Source organism: Gaeumannomyces tritici (genome assembly GCF_000145635.1).
Source record: "Gaeumannomyces tritici R3-111a-1 unplaced genomic scaffold supercont2.1, whole genome shotgun sequence".
NCBI classification, from domain to species: Eukaryota; Fungi; Ascomycota; class Sordariomycetes; order Magnaporthales; family Magnaporthaceae; genus Gaeumannomyces; species Gaeumannomyces tritici.
The window spans coordinates 3,264,199-3,285,235 of record NW_008804545.1 but is presented as its reverse complement, the minus strand read 5'-3'; the positions used below and the strand labels follow the sequence as shown (position 1 = coordinate 3,285,235).

General features: G+C 57.8%; 5 protein-coding genes across 6 annotated transcripts; 2 read left to right on the top strand and 3 right to left on the bottom strand.

Annotated features, from left to right (window-relative positions):
- The first annotated feature begins 134 nt into the window (after positions 1 to 134).
- On the top strand, positions 135 to 1,744 carry GGTG_01025 (hypothetical protein). Its single transcript, XM_009218782.1, has 3 exons — positions 135 to 382; positions 496 to 800; positions 898 to 1,744. Exons 2-3 carry the CDS (start codon positions 682 to 684, stop codon positions 1,244 to 1,246), a joined length of 468 nt encoding a protein of 155 aa, XP_009217046.1. The 5' UTR covers positions 135 to 382; positions 496 to 681; the 3' UTR covers positions 1,247 to 1,744.
- On the bottom strand, positions 1,318 to 5,301 carry GGTG_01024 (cell division control protein 48). The gene is made up of 7 exons (XM_009218781.1): positions 5,126 to 5,301; positions 4,909 to 4,997; positions 4,817 to 4,844; positions 4,642 to 4,697; positions 4,309 to 4,558; positions 2,721 to 4,212; positions 1,318 to 2,652 (listed from the first exon to the last, which is right to left on the bottom strand). Exons 2-7 carry the CDS (start codon positions 4,956 to 4,958, stop codon positions 2,054 to 2,056), a joined length of 2,475 nt encoding a protein of 824 aa, XP_009217045.1. The 5' UTR covers positions 4,959 to 4,997; positions 5,126 to 5,301; the 3' UTR covers positions 1,318 to 2,053.
- A 3,505-nt stretch (positions 5,302 to 8,806) lies between these two features.
- Positions 8,807 to 14,042, top strand: GGTG_01023. 2 transcript variants are annotated; one of them, XM_009218779.1, is made up of 4 exons: positions 8,807 to 9,508; positions 9,609 to 10,051; positions 10,354 to 12,593; positions 12,667 to 14,042. In XM_009218779.1, exons 2-4 carry the CDS (start codon positions 9,617 to 9,619, stop codon positions 13,031 to 13,033), a joined length of 3,042 nt encoding a protein of 1,013 aa, XP_009217043.1. In that variant the 5' UTR covers positions 8,807 to 9,508; positions 9,609 to 9,616; the 3' UTR covers positions 13,034 to 14,042. The 2 variants fall into 2 exon arrangements, with proteins under 2 accessions (XP_009217043.1, XP_009217044.1); XM_009218780.1 differs by having other exon boundaries at positions 9,609 to 10,168.
- Positions 13,708 to 16,020, bottom strand: GGTG_01022 (sphingosine N-acyltransferase lac1). The gene is made up of 3 exons (XM_009218778.1): positions 15,722 to 16,020; positions 14,922 to 15,632; positions 13,708 to 14,796 (listed from the first exon to the last, which is right to left on the bottom strand). The coding sequence occupies exons 1-3, from the start codon at positions 15,905 to 15,907 to the stop codon at positions 14,395 to 14,397; spliced, it is 1,299 nt and encodes a 432-aa protein (XP_009217042.1). The 5' UTR covers positions 15,908 to 16,020; the 3' UTR covers positions 13,708 to 14,394.
- A 398-nt stretch (positions 16,021 to 16,418) lies between these two features.
- On the bottom strand, positions 16,419 to 20,045 carry GGTG_01021 (pH-response regulator protein palH/RIM21). The gene has a single exon (XM_009218777.1). The coding sequence runs from the start codon at positions 19,392 to 19,394 to the stop codon at positions 16,929 to 16,931; it is 2,466 nt and encodes an 821-aa protein (XP_009217041.1). The 5' UTR covers positions 19,395 to 20,045; the 3' UTR covers positions 16,419 to 16,928.
- Positions 20,046 to 21,037: the final 992 nt, after the last annotated feature.

Here is a 21,037-nt window from a genome sequence, read left to right as displayed (position 1 = left end):
CGCCTCCTATCTCCGTATGTTGATTGAGCCGCCAATTCTTTGACGCCCCACACGGCCCGCCCTGAGGTCGCATAATGTTATGTAATCATATTGTGGGTGTGCTGCTTGTGTTTGGCTGCTCAGCCTTGCAAGCGCGTGTGCAATTTCCATTGTCGCGACTCTTTGTCTCCTCAGCTTGAGTCCACCTTCAAAGAGTATCCGCCCTCCCTGCGCGCGTTGGCTCCGGGTCGACCATCTCGACCGGCTCATTCGCGTACCGTAACCGATCGACCGCCCTCTACCTGCAGGGCAGGGTAAAATGAATGGGCAGGAGGCACCGGGACTGAGAGGTGGCCAGTCGTGGTAGATACACTGCCTACCATACTTAGCCTTACAAATACAGGTATGTGCCTACTATCTACCTATGGGCTACACATCCTTCCAGCTCTGCCAACCTCGCAAGCCACCTGCCCCTTAAGCACCTACTTATATCTATCTTTGAACGCCCCTCCTTAGTACTTCTCCATCTCCCCGACAGCGCCCAAACCACACGACTTCCCGTCGCCAGTTACTTTCCGGGTGCTCATCAGCGGCGCCTACCTACACCCTGCGTGACCTCCACTACTTTCTTCCTATCCGACTCGCCTACCTAGCCGTGCCTACCTAGCAAGGTAGGTAGGTGGGAGGTGCCCCTCCTTGGCCATGTCAAACCCAACGGCCAAGGTCCCCTCGGCGGCAGCGACGTACACACCAGCAACGCTCGACCCAGATCTGAGATCGCAGATCAACACGCTGCTGTTGAAAGACGATCATGTAACAAAGTGAGCAAGCACGCACCCGTTATCTGCACAATCCACTCCCAACCCACCCAGTCGTCTCCCATCGCTTGTGTTCTCACGCGCTGCCCCATCATGTCAGGATCCAAGAGACGATGCTGCACTCGCTGCACTCACACCCGGCAAACTGGCCCACGGCGGTCCAGTCACACGCCCTGTCTCTACTCCGGTCTGGGGATGTCACCACCTTCCCTGCCCTCCTCCGCCAAGTCCTTGACGATGTCAGGCAGAGCACTCAGGCTGCCTCCTTGTCGAGCGCGCCCGCCAAGGCCACAAATGGCGCCGACGTCAACGGCAAAAAGGCCAACGGCGATGTTTCTGGACGTCTGCAGGGTCTCGCCATCCCCCAAGCCGTAGTTGACGATGCCCTCAAGGTCGCTAGGGAAAGTCTCGAGGCTGTCTGTGAGGTTGAGGAGAACGGCACATCGTGATTTGACCTCGGGCGCGCTGGACCACGACTTTCCTAGCGGGGTGGAACTGCTGCCGAGGTTGGCGATAATCCCTACGCTCCGGTTATGGACTGGTATGCTTTGAAAGTGTAATTCACCCCGAGGCATCGGTTTATCCTGGCAACAATGCGCAGGAGCAATCACGGTCTAGGTGTGTAAACTACAAAGAGCGAGGAAACGGAAGAAGATGGTATCAAGTACTGCTCCCGCCTTGGGTCTTTCCTACTTCTTCATCGCAAGAGACAAGGAGCCATATATGTCAAACGCTGGAGGGAAAGAGAAATAGAAGGGAACCCTTGCACCGCATGAGAGCAGCAAACCCCACAGCCGAGGCGAACCAACCCATTTAGACTACCTATCTATTTCACCTAACGCAATGCATTCACCAGACCGTCTTATTGCACCAGAAAACGACTAAGTGACCGTCGTTAGCCTTGCGAAAATAGTTCCTCGCTGCCTGTGCCTCTTGACAAAGCCATGGTGTCGGAAAGACAGGACAGGCTTGCCACCAGCTTTGCCAGCCACTCACCACCAATGCAAGACGCAAGCGGAAAAAATAGCAAAAATAAACCAGCGAACCCCCAACGAGTTTCCACGTGAAGGCTTCCGGATTATATAAAACCAAACAGCTGTTCCCCAATGTGTAGGCGCCTACGCAGGTGCCTGCCACTGGAGCGGACATCTGACCGCTGCTGTTCAGGCCACGTCAGCCGGGTTTTAGAAAGACCTAGAAATACAGTGCCCACGGAAATATGGGCCACCAAGACCACGCTCCATGGCCTTGCGTATTTAGTCGTAGAGACCGTCGTCGTTTCCGCCGTCGTTGAATGTCTCGCCAGAACCGCCTGTGGCTGCAGTGTTGCCGGCACCTTCACCGTCGGGAAACTTGAAGAATGCTCCCGGGCCGGCGTTCTTCATCTGCTGGGCGAACGCCTCGTAGCGGCGAATCTCGACATCACTGACCGACTTGCGTGCTGTCTGCATGGCTTCCTCGAAGTGCCGCTTGGTCAACTCAGGGACAGGGTCCTCGGCGTCCTCGTCCATGGCAACATCCTCGCCCGCAGCTTCAAGGGCCTTGGTGCGTGCGATGTCGGCCGTGATCGCCTCCTTGATGGCGAGCTTGACGGCACGCTGGGTGATGAAGCCAAGGTCAGCACCCGAGAAGCCGTGCGTCTTGGAGGCGATGAACTGCAGGTTCACATCGCCAGCCACGGGCGTCTTGCGGAGCTGGGCCTTGAGGATGCTCAAGCGGCCAAGCTCATCCGGCAAAGGCACGTAGATCAGCGAGTCGAGACGTCCAGGACGGCACAGCGCGGGATCCAGCTGCTCGGGCCTGTTGGTAGCGCCGATGACGAAAACGTTCTTCTTCGACGTCATTCCGTCCATCTCTGCAGATAAATTCGAGTTAGCCATTTCGTTCCAAGTTGTTAGCATGGGACCCCGTGCATAAACTTGCCTGTGAGTAGCTGATTGACAACACGGTCAGAGGCGCCGCCGGCGTCACCAACCGATCCTCCTCGGGCTTTGGCGATCGAGTCGAGCTCGTCGAGGAAGACGATGCAAGGAGCGGCCGCCCGAGCCTTGTCGAAGATATCGCGGATGTTGCTCTCCGACTCTCCAAACCACATGCTCAGAAGCTCAGGACCCTTCACTGAAATGAAGTTGGCGGCGCACTCGTTGGCAACAGCCTTGGCAAGCATAGTCTTTCCGGTACCGGGAGGTCCGTAGAAGAGAACGCCGCGAGAAGGCGAAAGGCCGAACTTGAGGAACTTCTCGGGGTGGTCGACTGGGTACTGAACCTGTTCCCTCAGCTCCTGCTTGACCTCGTCCAGACCACCAATGTCCTCCCAGCGCACGTTGGGAACCTCGACAACAGCCACCTCGCGCAGCGCCGAGGGGTTGGAAACGCCGAGGGCGAACCTGAAGTTCTCCATGGTGACTCCCAGGGAGTCGAGAACCTCGGCGTCAATGGTATCCTCGTCCAGGTCGATGAGATCCATCTTCTCGCGGATCTGCTGCATGGCGGCCTCAGAACAGAGGGCCGCCACGTCGGAGCCAACGTAACCGTGGGTCTCGGCAGCGATCTGCTCTAGATCGACATCATCGCCAAGCTTCATGTTCTTGGTGTGGATCTGAAGGATCTCAAGACGACCCGTCGGGTCCGGAATTCCGATATCAACCTCGCGGTCGAAGCGGCCGAAACGGCGCAGAGCCGGATCGATCGAGTTAGGCCGGTTGGTCGCCGCCATGACGACGACATTAGAGCGAGCCTTCATACCATCCATGAGGGTCAGCAGCTGCGACACGACGCGGCGCTCCACCTCGCCGTTTGTCTTGTCACGCTTGGGGGCGATGGAATCAATCTCGTCGATGAAGATGATGGCCGGCGAGTTCTTCTCGGCCTCCTCAAAAGCCTTGCGGAGGTTCGACTCAGATTCACCCGCCATCTTGGACATGATCTCGGGTCCGTTGATGAGGAAGAAAAAGGCGCCCGTCTCGTTGGCCACAGCGCGGGCCATAAGCGTCTTTCCGGTACCGGGCGGCCCGAAGAGGAGCACACCCCTTGGTGGCTTGATACCAATGGACTTGAAGAGCTGGGGATGGCGTAGGGGAAGCTCGACCATCTCACGGATCTGGGCCATTTGCTTCCGGCAACCACCGATATCGTCATATCCCACCTCGTTGAGGTTGTTCTCCTCCTCGTCGCGCTGGATGGGTTCTCCCTCGCAGTGGATCACGGTATCCTGGGCGACAATTCCGTACTCTGGAGGATCAACCTCGACGACCTTGAACTCGACCTGACGCATGCCGCCGCGAACGAGGAAGATGTCGCCTTGGCGGACAGGACGGTAGGCTTCCCGGAAGTACGGGGCGAGGAAGACATCAAACAACGAGCCAGTCAAGCCCTCGACGGTGTCCTCGATTGGGAGAACGGCAATGCGTTTGGCCTGGAGGGCTTCCGGTTAGTACGAGATGTTGGTGAGAGTGGCCGCAGTTGTCATGCAGACCAAGCTGAGTACTGGGGATAACGGCCTTCCACTGACATATTTGATATCGGGGCAAGGATGAATGGTGATGACGTCGCCATGCTTGACCCGCAGGTTGTGGCGGACAACACGGTTCAGGCGAGCGCTTCCATCGTCGAGCTCGTCGTCGGCCAGGACGATCAGAACTGTGTCCTTTCTCTTCTTGCCTCGGACGAGGACGGTATCTCCACGGAAGAGCTGGAGGGTCTCCATGGTGTTGTTGGAGAGAGCAATGATTGAGTTGTCATCATTTGTCGCATCAGCAACCCTGAGTTGGCGGCAGTGTCAGCTTGGAGATCCTTGGGAGCGGCGAATAGCGGGCGGCACCTCGGCAGGCCAGGGTTTTCCTACATCAGCTGGTTGGGCTTCTTCTTCTTCTTCAGAATGGCCGTGGCAGTGTCGGATTCCTGGTGCGGAGGGGCGTCAGCAGCCGCAATATGCGCGTGTGAATCTTGACTATTTCCCAGCGCCAGCAGAAGTGTATGCTAGCAGCATGGCAGACAACCGAGCCGGGGCAAGAACATACCTCTTTTTGCTCCGCACCCGAAGGATCCCTGTGCATCGTGGGTTAGCTTGCGTTACTCGCCGACACTTTCGGATGGCGGGGTCGAAACGCACATCAGGTTGACCTTCTTCTTGGGCGGGTCCTGGGATGCGTCGGCGGACATCTTGACGACGGGGAGCTTCTGAAAAGAAGCAATCTGCTGCTGATAGTCGGCAGTGGTTAGACTGGAGAACAAGATGCGGGAGCGCTCGGTAGCGTTGTCGTGGGATGGGGAAACCAGGTCGGGAGGCAAGTAGGTAGATAACCAAGGGAGGACAAGTGGGTGCGTACTGGGCTTGAATATCTCCTGGTTGTCGACGAAGGAGAGCGAATCCAGTCTTGGGCCGTGGTGATGTTTTGAGGTTGGGTTTGGGTGAGGGTTGGTTGAGGTAGCTGGAGGTTTTGAGGAAGCCCGTCCTTCGGAAGGCTGGATGGATCTGGGAGTGTAGACGTGCGCAGGCTGGCCGGGTTTCAAAGCATGGGTCCGCTAGGCGGCCACTGGATGACGATTTCAGGCGGCAAGCAAGAGGTGGGGTCCCAGCACAGCTGTCTACGCCACGGAGCGGGCTGGATTTGAGATTTGAGAGATCTTTCAGCCACGCTGTGGCGAAACGTGTTTAAGAACCTTCCAACACCTTCCACCAGGAGCGCTCAAACACACGGATAACGAGGATAGTAATTATGAGATGTGTTCTTATCCCAAGCCCGACCGCCAAAGTATACGATTGTTTCTGCCTCCCATGTTTCTATCTCGTTACACACCTACGAGCATTTCCAGTGCCTGTCTTTGGTAGCCACTCGCCTGTTACGTCAGGCACCTTGGATCTCTTGTATGCTCCATGATGAGAATTCGAGTCTGTTTGCCGAATTAAGTGTGCTGGAGAACCAGCCTTTCCAATGGCATTGGTTGATGTTGCATGACAGATGGCCGTAGAAAACGCACTCGTATCTACTTAGTACCTAGGCAGGTAATCTTGGAAATCACATTGCGTTGGATACAGCAACCCGTCATTGATATGCTGTTCACGGGGCTGCATAGGTATATCCTCGTCGTTTGAAATGAAGAAAGAAAAGAAAGGGATGGCCCAGGAAAAGAGTAACAATAAAGGATAAAAAATAAAAAATAAAATATAAAGACTACATTTCCCTGTTTAGGCTCCCAAAATGCGCCCTTGAAAACGATAAGATAGAGGATTGTGTTGGGCGGGGATGCGTCTCGCCTCTTCTATCTCCGTGGACACATTGCCGCGTTTGTGTTTGTAATTGGATATTGGATTCGTTATGATCCCTTTGGCCGGTGTGTGCTTTCGTGGCCGTGAAGTCGACACACACCGGGGCGCCCACAACACCCAGGTGCTGCCGAGGCTGGGAAGTTCGGACGTAAGATCCAGATAATAAACAGCCTAATGGGATGGGATACAACCGGAACGCGACGTTATCATTACTGCAAAACACAGGTACTTGGCATATAAGTCGCAGGCAGTGGTGCCGCCCAACCCATGTGCCAGGAGCTTCCACATTTGCTCTGCGTTGAGTGATGGCGCGAGGGTGAAGGGGGAAAAAAATGAATGAAAGCGAGAAGATATAGTTCTTGACCCAGGCCCAATACGGCAATGGCCTGCAAGAGTTTTAACCTTTGAAATCCCAAGAGGGTTGCAGATGTCTTCGCACTGCCGCCGGTTCAGGCGGTGAGGGGCGGATGTCAAGCCGTTTGGTTGACCCATGTATTCGAGCGGCTGGTCGACGTGTCCCCACCTCTCCTCGCGCCCATTCTGCTTGGTTTTGTTTGACTGTGGAGTGGTGCGACACAGACGGCTGCTGTCTCCCGCGGGGAGAAGGGAGGACGAGGGGAAAATAATAAGAGGAATGTTAATGATGTTGGTAAGAGGGCGAGAAAGAAAAAAGAGAAAAAACCTTCACCGCATCTCGGAACTACCGTCTCGTTTTCGGATGGCAGCGCACGACACCCCAGTCTGTCACGAATAAGGAAGGACGCATAGAAGAAGATGGGTTCTGTTTGCAGGGGGGCGCTGTGCGCATCCATCTCCGGTTCCCTTGCATCCCACGCGCTCCTCGGACATCCTACTAACTACTCACACCGGTATGGGGCCTTGCTGCCATCACGCTAGGAGAGTTGGGGCATGGTTGGTTGGCTTGGCCGCTTGGACCTGCAAAATATATCATTCTCTCCGCACCCGTTTGTCGCCTCGTTTTGGGCCACCCGTTGGACGTGTGCCCCTCGCCGGGTTGCAAGCAACAGGCTGATGTGATGATGTTGAACTACGTACGCACGCAGCGCTATGCTTGTACCCCCTGCCCGGCCAGTCCGCTTTCCTCGAGATTTGGGGCAGAAGTAACCAAGCCGCGCACAACCAGGACGGCTGGAGTATATGTGCCGCCCATCAGAGTCATGGCCTTCAAGGATGGCAGCCCTTTGCGTTCTAGAACACAACCCAACCCGCTCGAGGACGAATACAGTCGCCTATATCTATCTGTCTGTCTATCTATGGATGTACGTGCCCGAGAGCAAAGCACCTACATACACGTATGTGGTGGTTTGTATGGGGCAACGAGACAACGCGTCCAGAGCCCACCTCTTTTGCCGCCGACCCGTCGCAGCCGGTCTAGACCATGTTCGGGCTGATTTCTGTGGCTATATGGAGAAACATCTATACATGAGAAGATTGTGCGCAGTATCGTAGATACTGGCCGTCCAGGTACCCAGCGCGCAGGCGGCTTGCAAAGTACTGTATCGCGCTCGCCATTTATTATGAGCCACGTGTTGTCCCTGTCTTGACGCTGCTGTTGTCTAGCCCAGTCTAGTCCATGGTTGCGGGAGGGCGCGGCGGGCGGCTATATCTACAGGCATATGATATATAAGGGCAGATTCATGCTGCCGGGGAGGGAGAGAGTTGCACACCCAGGATGCACACCCAGGAGCCGAGAGACAGCTGCCTCGACTTGCAACACATGCGGCGGTGGCGTCGGCCCTTTTGGTCACTGGTTGACTGGCTTCCCGTCCACTGAGGCAACCAAGAGCAAGCAGGTTGGCGGGCGGTAGGTGGGTACATGTGCACTGCATCGCCACGGGCCTGGGCTGCCTGTCATCTCCATACATGTATGTATTGTACCTGCTTGGGCACGGGCACACGGGCTACCACCTTCGGGCGGCAGCCAGCCGGCAGTCTGACGGTGGCTGCTCGTCGCTTCCCCCCCACCTGGGGGCGTGTTGGGCGGCGCTTGACTCGACGTCGAGCCAGGGTTGGGTTCGCCACTTTGTGTCTGGCGCTGAACTGGACCGCCCACACCGCCTACAAGTACGCGGGTTTACCACCGCTCCCCGCCTCGCTGCCCAGGTACCTGCCCAGCCATGCACCGGTCCCACTAGCAGGTGTCAGGTACAGATACTAAGCTCGTCACCTGGCCAAACCCCACCACCGCTACGACTACGCTGCATCCTGCCTACCTAACCTACAGCACAAATCAATCCAGCCCAGCGTACCCAGCACTCCCAGCTGCATCCCGCCTGTGCACGCTCCGAAAAGCCTAGACTCGGGATTCTTGATTCTTTTTTGCGTCCTCTTTTCCCGCTGCTCCATTACCGTATCGACGCTGCACTGCCAGCCGCAGAGTCCACACCCGCTCTGCGCCAAGTCTGCCGCCGCTGGCTAGGGGGGGTGCACGCCTCGCCTCCGACTGGGTAGGTGTGCCTCCCATGGTGGTGCCAGTGTGGTAGTTGGGGCGTTGCGTCTGCTCTGTCGGGTCCTTGTGCTTTTCTATCTCGTCTTGCCTGGCTTGTGCTGGTTCTTTTTTTTTCTTTTTCTCGCTCTCTTTCTTTTTCTTTTTTTTTGTCCAATTTTTCTTCCCACCCCTATCGCTATTGTTATTTTCCCTCTCTCCCCCCCAGCCGGCGGCCCCTGTTTCCCTTCCCTGCCCGCTGGCTTTGGCGCCCTGGCCAGTCACCCCATCCATCCGCCGCTCTGGACTGGTCAAGTACCCGCCGTCCTACCGCTCGATCGATATCCGGACTATCTTGGCTCGACCCAGCCCGCCTTGTGCCGTGCCGTGCTGCGCTGTGCTGCTGCTCGTCAACCCATCTTCCTCCACGGTTCCGTACACCGAAGACGCCCTCTCCACTCCCCACACTCTCTTCCGCCTTCTCACCTCATCCAGCCCTGGTCTCACCTTGCCGCCGCCTTGTTGTTGCCGGCCGCCCCAACCCGCCTGACCTGCCTCCTGCCTACTCCACTACCTACTCGGGACTATCTTGGGTTGTGCGCAGCAGCGCCGCAGGTCTACCCGGTCAGCCAGCACCAACGTCCCAACCTACCTTACCCAGGTCGCAGCCTCTCTCCGCACGCCCGTCTGCGCCTGCCTCTGTCCACACGTCCAATATCGCTGTGCCGTAAAGAAACACGCCTAACAGCCCCAAATACGGTGGGCCCCTCTTCGTTGGACCCCAGCAGCTTTCACCTCACACGCCGCCTTTGGGTTGCGCAAGAACTGCGCAAAATCGCCACGCCTAGAGAACCAAGAGTCGGGGAGAGATGATCTCGAGCGGCTGATCAAGAGCCTGCGTCTCCTCCCCCTTCCCTCCTCTCGCCCACGCTCTCCCTTTCTATCTCTCCCCTCTCTCTTTTTCCCTCTTTTCGTCGTGCTTGCCACTCTTGCCATGTATGTAACCCAAACCGCGCCCCTCTCTCGGGCCAGGCTCGCGGCTTGCTGGATCCGCTCGCTCACATCTTCCTCGTGCCCTCCTTGCCCGCACGCCCAGAGCCCGCCATGGGGGGTCTCTCGAGTCCCAGATCCGGGACTCCCTCGACGGCCGAGGATGTCCTTTCTTGGGCCCAGATCCTCTCACCATGCATCCTGCTTTTCTGCTTCATGCTGGCCATCGCTCTCCATGGCGTTTTGGCCAGCAGGAAGACCGAGGACTTGATAGCTCCGGCCGCTAGGGGACCCGGCGGCCGCCCACTGCCCGTAACCAAGACGCGGCCCGACGCGGTTGTAATCGAGCTCACAGAGGCCGCATCTTTTGGCCGAGGCTCCCGTCGTGTATTCCAGCTTGCAACCGCCGTCATCGTGCTCGCCTTCGTCGGGAATGCCGTCAATCTCGCTCTGCAGGTGGCTTACGACCCTGATCAAGCCCGGTCCTATTCTCTGGCTCCCCCGGACAAATTAGAAGAACGCCCGTGGTGGTGTCGTGAAGAAGCCTTTGTACGTTGAAATTCCCCCGCCACCAGCCTCTCCTTCCACTCCCCCGGCTCCTCTCCCTGCATTGCATCCTGCACCCTATCCACACCCTCCTACCCCTCGCTGTACAGTGATCTTCAGGTTAGTCAAAATAGTGCTCGAGGGGAAGGCGTTGGGGATGCAGGCGCGCAAGATGTGCGCCATATGCAACGTGTGTTCATTGTCTTCCTCCGTCCCCGGCGAGGCCACATCTCGATCTCGCTCGAACCCAGTTTGGCATCGTTTCTTACTCGTCGCCGGCCGGCCTGCTTGCCTGCTTTGTCTAGGTATACATTGTTGGCTGTGGCTCATTCTACACCTATCTGCTTCTCACGCTCTTCGACTGGAGCGACAGCCCCAATACGGTCCATTTCATGGTCTGGTGCACGAGCCTGATCACCGAGAGCACCGTTCTCGGCTCGCTCCTCGTCCGGATCTTGCAGTCTTCTTACGCAGCGGCCGACGAACCTTGTATGCCAGGAGGGTATGATATCGCCGACCTTGCCATCGGCGCCCTCCGTCTTGCCGTGGTCTTGGGCATCGTCATCTTGTATATCGGCCTCGCTGGCCGCCGCACTTTCTGGGCTGGAGAGAAGAAGGCACATGACGCTGGTCTGAATGGCCTCGACGAGATGGAAAGACAGGGCCGTGGGCAGGTCGACCACGGCAGTGATACGTCTGATGAAACCTCGCCTCTCCTCAGTCGACGACACGCGGGCTTGAACGGATACGTCAACCCCGCCACAGGCGGCCGCGATATGAGAAAGAATCAGAATGGGTCGGCCGGCCCCAACCAGTCTCCTGTCAACGGCACCGGCGGCAACACTCATGGCGAAGCTGACGCCGCCTTCTACCGACCCAACAAGCTGCCGCACAAGACATGGTGGGAGTACCTGCGGGGGTACTCGCTGTTCTTCCCGTACCTGTGGCCGCGCGACTCGCTCAGGTTGCAGGCGGTCGTGGTCTTTTGTTTTATCATCGCCGTCCTCCAGCGCTACGTTATCATGATGGTCCCCATACAGACGGGCTACCTGGTCGACGATCTCGATGCCGCCGTGTCGAGGATTGAGCCCGGGTCTGGGCATGGCATGCCGTGGGGGAGCCTCGGCCGGCTGATCCTGTTCAAGATACTCTCCGGTCCCTCTGGATTACTGGGCTCCGTCCGCGCCATCCTCTGGATCCCCGTCTCGCAGTACTGCTTCCGTGCGCTATCCTCGGCGGCTTTCGAGCACGTACACTCGCTGTCGCTTGATTTCCATCTCTCCAAGAGGACCGGCGAGGTTCTGTCGGCGCTCAACAAGGGCGCCTCGATCAACGCGTTCCTGGAGCAGGTGACCTTTCAGGTGTTGCCTATGCTGATTGATCCCCTCATCTCTATCATAGTTCTTGCCAAGAAGTTCAACAGCGTGTACGCCGTGTGCGTCTCCATCATGACCTTTACATACCTCTTCCTCACCATCCGCATGGCCGCAACCCGCGCCGATCAGCGCAGGGACATGGTCAACGCCAACAGGGAGGAGGAGGCGGTAAAGAACGACTCAATCGTCAGCTACGAGACGGTCAAGTACTTCAACGCCGAGGACTTTGAGTTCAACCGTTACCGCCACACCATCAACACCTTCCAAGCAGCCGAGGCCAGCGTCACGCGGGGCGCCAACAATATGAACATCTGCCAGAATCTGGTATTCATGGCCGGCATGCTACTGTTGCTGGTGGTGGGGGCGTACGATGTCGCTCTCGGCAACCGGACTATCGGCGAGTTCTCGACGCTGTTGGCCATCCTCGCGCAGCTGCAAGGCCCGCTCAACTTCTTCGGCACGTTCTACAAGACGGTGCAGCAGGCCATGATATCGGGCGAGCGGCTGCTCGAGCTGTTCAAGGTGGCGCCGACGGTGGTGGATCGCCGCGGCGTGCCAGACCTCCCACCTTGCAAGGGTCACATCCGGTGGAACAAGGTCAGGTTCTGGTACGACGGGCCGCGTCCGGCTCTGCGGGACCTCTCGTTCGAGTGCCGCCCCGGCACGACGACGGCCTTTGTCGGCGAGTCCGGCGGCGGCAAGTCCACCGTGTTCCGGCTCATGTTCCGCTATTACAACTGTCACGAGGGCAGCATCGAGGTCGACGGCCACAACGTCAAGGACGTGACCATTGACTCTGTCAGGCGAGCCATCGGCGTGGTACCGCAGGACACCATCATGTTCAACGAGTCCATCATGTACAACCTCCGGTACGCGAACCAAAAGGCCACCGACGAGGAGGTGTACGAGGCCTGCCGGTCCGCCAGCATCCACGACCGCATCATGAGCTTCCCCGAAGGCTACAACACCAGGGTCGGGGAGCGCGGGCTACGTCTCAGTGGGGGTGAGAAGCAGCGCATGGCCATCGCTCGGCTTATCCTCAAGCGCCCCCGCATCATCATGTTGGACGAGGCCACATCGGCACTCGACAGCGAAACTGAGCAGCAGATACAGTCCAAGCTCATCAAGGGCAACAACCTTGGCCAAAACCGTACCCTCTTGATTATAGCGTAAGTTTCGTCCAGGCACGTAGAAAGGCAATTTTGCCATGGCTAACAGGCGACGGGTTCCCACGCCTCACAGCCATCGCCTTTCCACCATAACGCATGCGGACCAGATCATCGTTCTGCATGCCGGCTCCATCATCGAGAAGGGCAGCCACGCGGAGTTGCTTCGGCTGGGCGGCAAGTACGCCAGCATGTGGGAGAAGCAGAGCAAAGCCGAAGAGGCCGCGGTCAAGGCCCGAGACGCCACCGCCAGGGCCAACAAGCTCCTGCGGCGCGCCCAGATTGGCGTCAAGACCGACGTCAACGACGACAGCGACGGCTACAACAACAGCGCGTGCTCCTCGACCGTCCTGACGGGCCCCAAAGCCGCCTCGGCTGCGTCTGAAGACTCTTCGACGTCAGATGACGACTTGACTAATAATGATAATAATAAGACAAAATAGACGGAGTTTAGCCTGATGGGGGTATTTTTTTTCCTTGTCTTTTTCATTTCCTCTTTTTTTTCCGTCTCTCCTCTCATCTCATGTCACCCACCCCATACCTCGTCTCTGGTTTTGAACCCAATTTTTGCGTTTCTTTTTCAACATCGGCCTTATTTCGTCACTTCTCTCCCCATGTTGGAGAGGTTTGTTATGTCTAGATTTACCGCGAACGCTGCGGCACGACGGGGGCGCCGTTGCTATGGAGCGCGGCAGGCGCTTATGAGCCACGAAGAAAAAAAACTCACAATTTACGCCCGAAGTGTGGTATTACACGGGGCTGGCGCTGGATTTGATTAAAAAGGAATCTACAGGTGGCGGCGGCTAGGCCCTTTTCGAGACAAGGTCGAGATGACATGCGGAGATGCCAGCCAGCGGGGGGGGGATGTTGAGTGGTGGATAGCTGGAGGTCCATTCGTGGGCCACTGCAATGAAATGTAGAGATTTGCTCTCTCAACACTTCCCAGCGCAGCACGGTGAGCAAAGCGCGATTTTTGTACACGTGGAGAGGGAAGGCCCGGTGACCGACTCGGTGCAAGGCGGTTCCGGCGGTCAGGGGCTGCGTGAGGATATGCAGAGAGCCGTGCAGGACCATTCCCCAAGCGCTATTGATGGCGGTGTGCCACCCTGTCAGGGCCAAACCTGCCGGTCCACTCGGGATGCCAAGTCACAAAAGGGCGCTGAGGGCAAGGAGCAAGAGGCAGAAAATCAAAGCGCATGCCTCGAATTAATTAAAATTTGCTATGTGGTGCTTGGCTAGCCAAGGCGGAATGCTCTTTCTGTACATAAGCATGAACAAGGCCTCATGACAATCGCCAATAGTGCTATTAAAGTCGGGTCGCGGCGGAAAGGGCGAAGGGAACAAGAAAAAGCAATCATCGATTCGACATGCTGTCTCGTCGCTGGGTTCTATCCGACTATTCATGACTGAGCTGCCCCAAATGTAGACCGACGCACGTCAACACGGAGCTGCGTGAGCATGTGGACGGCACGGCCCTTGCCTATTTTGGCGGGCGCATCGCGCCGTGCGCGTATCATGGAGCGTGGTCGGGGGCCGCGAATCTGAGACGTGAGGCGCAGTGCAAAGTCGACCGATGGCACCAAGGCAAGGCCGGCGCCGGGAGGGCTAACTTTGCGCGTGACATGTTTCGGGAGCAAGCCGAGCGATGGCGAAGCGGGAAAACCGGAGCGAGGCAGTGACTTTCTCCTGCCAGGTCCAGCGCCACGGGGCCGTCGCCGCCCACCCAGCTCTCGAAGCAGTCTCACGGGACGCGGCGAGGGGGCCGACCGGCGGCAGCCTCAGGGCGCGCCGCAAGAGAGGCAGCTTACTTCCTCCTCTTGGCGGCAGCACCATTAGGTGTCGACCCGGAGGTCGAGGCTGCGGTCGGTGCGTCCTCGGCCTCGGTCTCGTCGGGATCGGAGCGATCATCCCTCACATTGTCGCTAAACATGAAGCGGTAGCCGATGCGGACGATGAAGAACAGCCAGAAGAGGTTCAGCGCCTGGAGAGAGGAGAGCAGGGTCAGGGAGATAGCCTGGGAGAGTGAGCACTTGTACTGCTCCGTCTCCCAGTTGAGCTCGTACGGGCCAATGGTTTTGAACTCTGTGAGCAGGCTCCAGATGATGCGCAGGTTGATGTAGTGGCGCAGGTAGATCCACACACCCATGAAGGTGACAAAGTAGGGTCCCATCAGGACATGATCGATATAGTTGAGCAGTTTTGCTGTCTGCAGCGAACAAATGAGGGTGTATTAGCTCGGTTGTGCAAGAGTTGCGTACCCAAGTGCTGACTGAGGCATGTAACCATGCAATATATGAGCGAGGCGGAGAGACAGGGATCAAGGGCTCTTACAGCAAGGAAAAAGTCGCTAATATCGTGGGTGATGTAGACGGCTAGGCCCATGTAGGTAAAATGGAACCGGTAGCTCAAGCCGATCAGGGAGAGCGACACGATGTGGTGGGCGACCAGCTCCTTGAAGTCTTTGCGCGGCTTCTCCATGCCGAGCACAAGGACCAGGGCCTGTTGGGCCCAATAGGCGGCCTCGAACAAGTAGTAAAATTTGAAATAGGCGTCGTGAGAGCGGTGGGGGAAGTTCTCGTACATGCCGCGGGTATCAAAGTACCAGACCGGGGTGCGGCTCATGACATACATGCCGGCGGGCCCGAGGATGCCAAAGTAGATGGCCGTGTAGGCCTGCTCCATGAAGCGAGCCTGCTTGCCCCGTGAGCGGACGCCGGCGTAGCGGGCAAGGGGCCGCAGCAGCTCCTGCATGATGAACTCGCGGGTGAAGGACAGGACGATGGTGTAGAAGGCGACAAAGGCAATGTCCCAGCGGCCCTTGCCGTACTGGCGCGGGCCGGTGTGGCCGGGCTCGGGCTCGAGCGGGTACGAGAGGAAGATGAAGCGGTGGACCGGGTTGGCCTCGGTCGGGTTCGCGGCGTAGAGCGACAGGAAGCATGCTAGGAGGGCGAGCGGCAGCACCCACGTGTGCTTGATAGCGAACTGCTTAACCCTGCGGGCGTAGGAGCGGGCCTTACGTCGCCGGGAGCCGCGCTTGGAATCCTGGAAGGGGAGCGTTGGGTTTGGTCAGCTCGCTATGTCGCCACATGTGCACGAATCTTGTTTCCTTTGCTCTCCGACAACCCCCTCACCTTTCCGCCCTGGTGCAGGTGGGCAATGCTGGTGGCCAGGCCCGGGGCGCCCGTGTCGCCCACGCGCAGCTCCGAGCCCAGGCCGCTGGACTGTCTGCGTCGGCGGGCCGAGGCGGCGCCATGGTCGGCCGAGCCGTGGAGGTCGGCCGAGGCGCTGAGCAGGGGGAACGGCTCCGAGGTCGCCATGCCGGGCCCTTTTTTTTCTTTTTTTTTTGGCGCCCTGCAGTCGGAGTAGAATGAGGGACAGCGGCGATGTCGTCGTGGCTACAAGCCCAAGGTGGCCGGCGAGGTTGGTGCGGTGGCAGTGAGGTGAGGGAAGGGCTTTGAGGATGTCAAAGTCGGGGCAGAAGGAAATGACCAGACTAGATAAACACTGTAGGAGAGCGAATCAGGGGCCCTGCCAGTGTGCACGGCTCTGCACGCGCACGCGCCGCATTGTGCAATGTGTGTGCATGTGCTGGAGGGAAGGAGCGACGGCGGTCTGGCTCAACTCAAATGCCAAATTTGCGGTTGTCGCTCCATGTACCTGCATCAACCGCCAATGCCAGCCAGTCGCTGACAGCACCTCCAGCCAGGTGGGTCAATGTCCCAATCGGAGGGGGATTTGCAGGCTGTGATTTCCCCTCGAGGGAACAACCAACCAGCCATCTCGACTCTCGAAAATTTCTTCGGAGAATAATAGAAAGGGGCAGCGAGCTGCTTACAAATGAGTTCATATGGCGGCTAGCCCGCATGTGTGGAGATCAGTCGCGACAGAACACTTAGTCCATTGCTTTGCCGCATGAAGTAGATGGTAGTTGCACCGATTCAGCTCGATCTGGATAGGATGTAGCGGATGCGTTGTGCTAGGGTCTAGAGCCGCGTCTCGTTGACGTTATTTTTGCCCTTCATTCCAGGAAAAGCCAGAAAACCGAAAAAGAAAGCGATCCCGCGAGGCGAACGAGCCAGCAAAACATCACCTTTGTAGGCGGACCCCTGAGCTGACACAGTTCGAGTGGCACTGATTAAATATGAAGATCGGTAGATATGTAGACTCGCGTCCTTCCAAAAAAGAAAGCGCCATGAATTATCAGGTATCATGCAACATGTACACATCGTGGAATAATATGATATAAAGTATCCAGCAGCAACCGGAACTCCCTGAACAAGCCTTGGGCAAGCAAAACAAGCAAAAAGGAAGGCAAGAGCTTGCCTGACCGGAGAGTCGTTATGGTACTAGCGGCCCCTCATGTGATAAGCCTTGTCTCGAGCCCTCTCGAATCCTGGGCGCCGTTGGCCCAATTAAAGGCGCAGCCTCGCGAGGTTCGGGCCAACCGCCTTCCATTCTTGGTGACGAACTGGCCGAGCCGGTACTATTCCTGCGCCACGGCCTCGCTGGCGATCCTGGTGAGTCGGATCCGTCTTGGTCCATGCCTGGCTGAGGGCTTTGGGTTACCAGCGGTTGCGCCTGCTGCGACTCCTCTTCCTCAAGAAGCTGGGCTAGCGCAGCACCCCTTCGCGGCGGTGCTGGTATCACCGTGACCGGCAGGCTCTGTGTGTCCGGCGTCGGCCTGATCTTCTCACGTATCTTGTCCGCTTGGGTCGCCGCAAAGTCCTCCATGCGCGTGCGTAGGTCCCACCTATTGCCCCGCGCCCCGCGCTCGACCTGCGACTGGCGGAAACGAGATCCGTGGCTCGGTAGTGGGGTAGTGGCCGCTTCTGCGCCGGATACCGGCGTTTTGCGACGCACCAGAGGTATCCCTAGTGCCCGCCATTTGCTTGTTGTCCCGCTCTGCTCGCTATTACTGCTCCCACTACCGCCAAAACCGGCCGCCCCCGATGCCGTATTGGTTGGCGCATCTAGCACAGGTTCGCCCGTGCCAGCTTGAGAGTTGCCCATACTGGACATGTTGCCACTCCGTGTTCCGGGTCGTGATGATTGCGGGGTCTGTTGTGAGCGGGGCAGTTGAAGGGTCTGCGGCTGAGGAGGTGCTGCTGAGCGGAAACCCGAAGATTGTGCCAAGGGGTGGTGTGGGACACTTGGGTCAGGATACTGCTGCCGCTCTGCGGTCAGGTGATGAGGCGGCGGCGTCGGGTGCGCCGTTGTCCTCGTTGTCGTCTCGGTCAAAGGGTGGTAGCGAATGGCGTAGATAGTGCTGTCCGCGCTGGCCGTGTCAGTTCGGCTAACAGGCGTTGCCGCTGGGGGTGGCCGAGACGGCCACAACGGCGGTTGGAGGAACCTCGCCGACGGCCTGGTGTGGTTGGCCGCTAGGCGGCTGGGCCCGGCATCGGCCGTTGCGCTATCGTCCTTACTCGGCCGTGACCGATATCGTTGGGCAATCGATGAAACCGAAGGCCACACATTAGGCCGCCCACTGGTACTCGGCCCGTCGCGGGCCCGGGGGCGCGCGCGAGCTGCTGCTGCCACCCGCTTTCGAGGTCGTATACCACCTTCACCGCCGTCATCGCTACTGTCGCCGCTATCGTAGTCGGTGCCGCCCGGGGCCTTCTCACTCCAATTGCGACGCGGCCAGTTCGAGTCCGAGGGCGGTTCCAGCATCTCGTCGCCATCAAACACCTCGCGACCCAGAATCCCGTCCCTCTTCTCCTCTCTCTCAAGAGCCTCGATACGCTCAACCCATTCCCAGACGATGACACTGGCCGCAGCCGCTCCGACCCACCGGACGTAGTCGCCCCAGCCGGTGAACTCGGGCTTCGCGATGTCCAGAATGAAAAAGACGACGGGAACGAGAATTGCAAAGAGAGAAAGGATGGCGACGAGACAGATGTTCTTCATCTGCGGGTGGTAGTATGCATACTTCTTCTTCATTAGTGAGTAGTAAATGACCCAAGCTGCGTACAGCACACCCAGCGCAAGCTGGAACACGTAGCTGAGGGCGGGGATGGCATCTTTGAAGTTGCCAGGCCTCGAGTTATTGGGTCCGATGTAGTGGAAGCTGTTGAGCGAGTCGAATATCAGATCCAGCGTGATCAAGGCAAATGCTGTCCATTTGATGATGACCTTTTCTCGCTGCCGCGGGAACAGACGGATGAGCGTCTGGGCCTGTGCGAGCCATAGAAAGGTATCGGAGATGATGCGGATAATCTTGAGTTCTGTCCCATTCAGGATCTTGTCCTGCAGCTGCCTGGCGTCCTGGTAGCCCGACGCATACTGCTCTTCTGCCATTCTGTACGTGTTGGACGTTGCAATGGTGAGAGAGATGGCGACGGTAAGCGCGGCAACTTTCTGGAGCCAGGGTCGGCCACCGATGGTGCCAGACCCGGAGCCGCCGCTAGTAAAGCCGCGGCGGCCTAGGACCACGACACCACCGTCGAGAAAAGATCGAGGGGTGATTACTAGCATGATAACTAGGGTGTATGCGACGACGGTGGTGGCGGCGAGAGCATAGCATTGCGGGAATGTCGAGGCAAAAAAGGGGTCGCGCAAATCGACGACATGGGTACCGCCGATGCTCGTAGCGTCGTCGACGCCGACGCCGTTGCCAGCAATAATGGCGGGTTGGGTGTTTGGGGCGCACGCTGGTGTGTAGGAGGCAGGGCTCGAGAGAGTTATAACCTCGCCTCCAGACATGACCAGCACGCCGTTTGCAGGCAGCTTCACAGGTTGGCAAAGCCGGGACCTCGAGGTGCGTCCATCATCGCCACCGGTTGGGACAAGCTGTCGTGCCTCCATGGCTGGAGGGGAGGCGGCAGCAGCCGGCCGCTTGTAGGTTGACGCGGAGACTTGGCGGGTGTCGTGGGCTGGTTGGCAGGACGTGCCGGGCGTCTTTGCGCGGGATACACCCTTTTTTATCCGGCAATCGCCATGGATGGGAGATTGGCCGCAAGGTGGGCAACAGCGAGGGCTCAAGGTTGTGTACCGTCTTGGTTGGTCGCGCCTCGGTCGGCGGCGCCGGACTCGGCCTGCTGGCAGTTGCTGTCCGCCGCGTCGTCGTCGTCGTCGTCGTCGTCTGTCGTCGCTTGTCGTCGTCGTCGTCGGCGGCGGCGCTGCTGTCCTACCAGTCTCGTGGCAGCGGGTGCGAACGGCGCGTGAGCGACGTGCGGGCAGCCTGAAACAGCCCACGCCACAGACACGATAATAATCAATCGGGCGGAAATCGCGCAGTCGTGCTTCCTTCGTCGTCGTCAGTGCGCAATTTTGGCGGCGGCGTGCTGTCGACCGCGACCAGAACAATCTCGACACGGAAAATCGGCTCGTTGTTTTCGAGACGGGGTCGTTCGCTGCGTGAATCTGCCAAGTTTTGGGGCTGGGCGTCGAAGTGGGTGATGCAGATTGACAACGCTGTCGAGTCTCGGGCAATTCGCGGAAAGTGGTGCTGCCCGTGCTTGGTGGCTGTACCTACCACCGACCTGGCCGGGGACTGGTAAAAGTGTGGGTTGGCGAGGTGTGGGGTCCCGCTCGCTCCCGATTTCGATAGTCTTCTGACTTCCATGCGGCAACGCAAATTAACCTCCCTCATTTTAGCCTTGCCCTCCTTACAGAAATGTACCTCCTCTCATCCCCTCTGCGGTCTTTTGTTTTAGTACTCTTAAGATATTGCTCGCATTGATCCCCATGTCTTGGGGCTTGGACAATGGAGCGTTTCCCGGCCGAAAATTCCACCACGAGCACAAGGACGATATCTCGACGCCACGCGCAATTCCTGCCGACATGCCCATGCTTATCTAATCAGACCCCCTGCCAATAGGCCAGTTAGGTGGCTCGCTTGCGCCTGTGTCCCTGTCCGTCTCAGGAATGTTTTGGACATTCAGATGGCCTTTTTGTCTCTACAGTTTTGATTTTGGTCTTCTACCAACCATTAGGCACGGTATACCTTACACATTGCACTGACCGGTTGTAAGCTTCCCGGAACGTTTAGAGTGCGCTGCAGTATCTACGCATCTTCCTGTCCGCTGCCAATCCTATGTAAACATGGAGGACTTGAGAACCGACCATTGCTGATTTATTTCTCAAATATATGAATGTATCCTGGTCATGAGTCTCGGCCATGACACCAAGAATCCCCAGACCGTACATGAGTCTCGTATCATTCAGATCATAGCCACCATAACACTCGACATAATCAGACTGTCTTCAAACCCGAAGCCGACACAAGCGATCTGTTTCTTGACCGTTCCCCTATCGTTATCTCCCCTGCGGTGATAATCTGGTCGGGATGGTGTGAGAAATAAGATTCAAAAACAATGAATGACACAAGAACATAGGGTGGATAACTTGGTGCAAACCCAAATCGAAAGGAATAAAAAGGTGCATCACGCTAGGAGAGGGAAACAGCTGTCCAAGCAAGGAGTAAGAAGGATCACAAACCTCGTTAC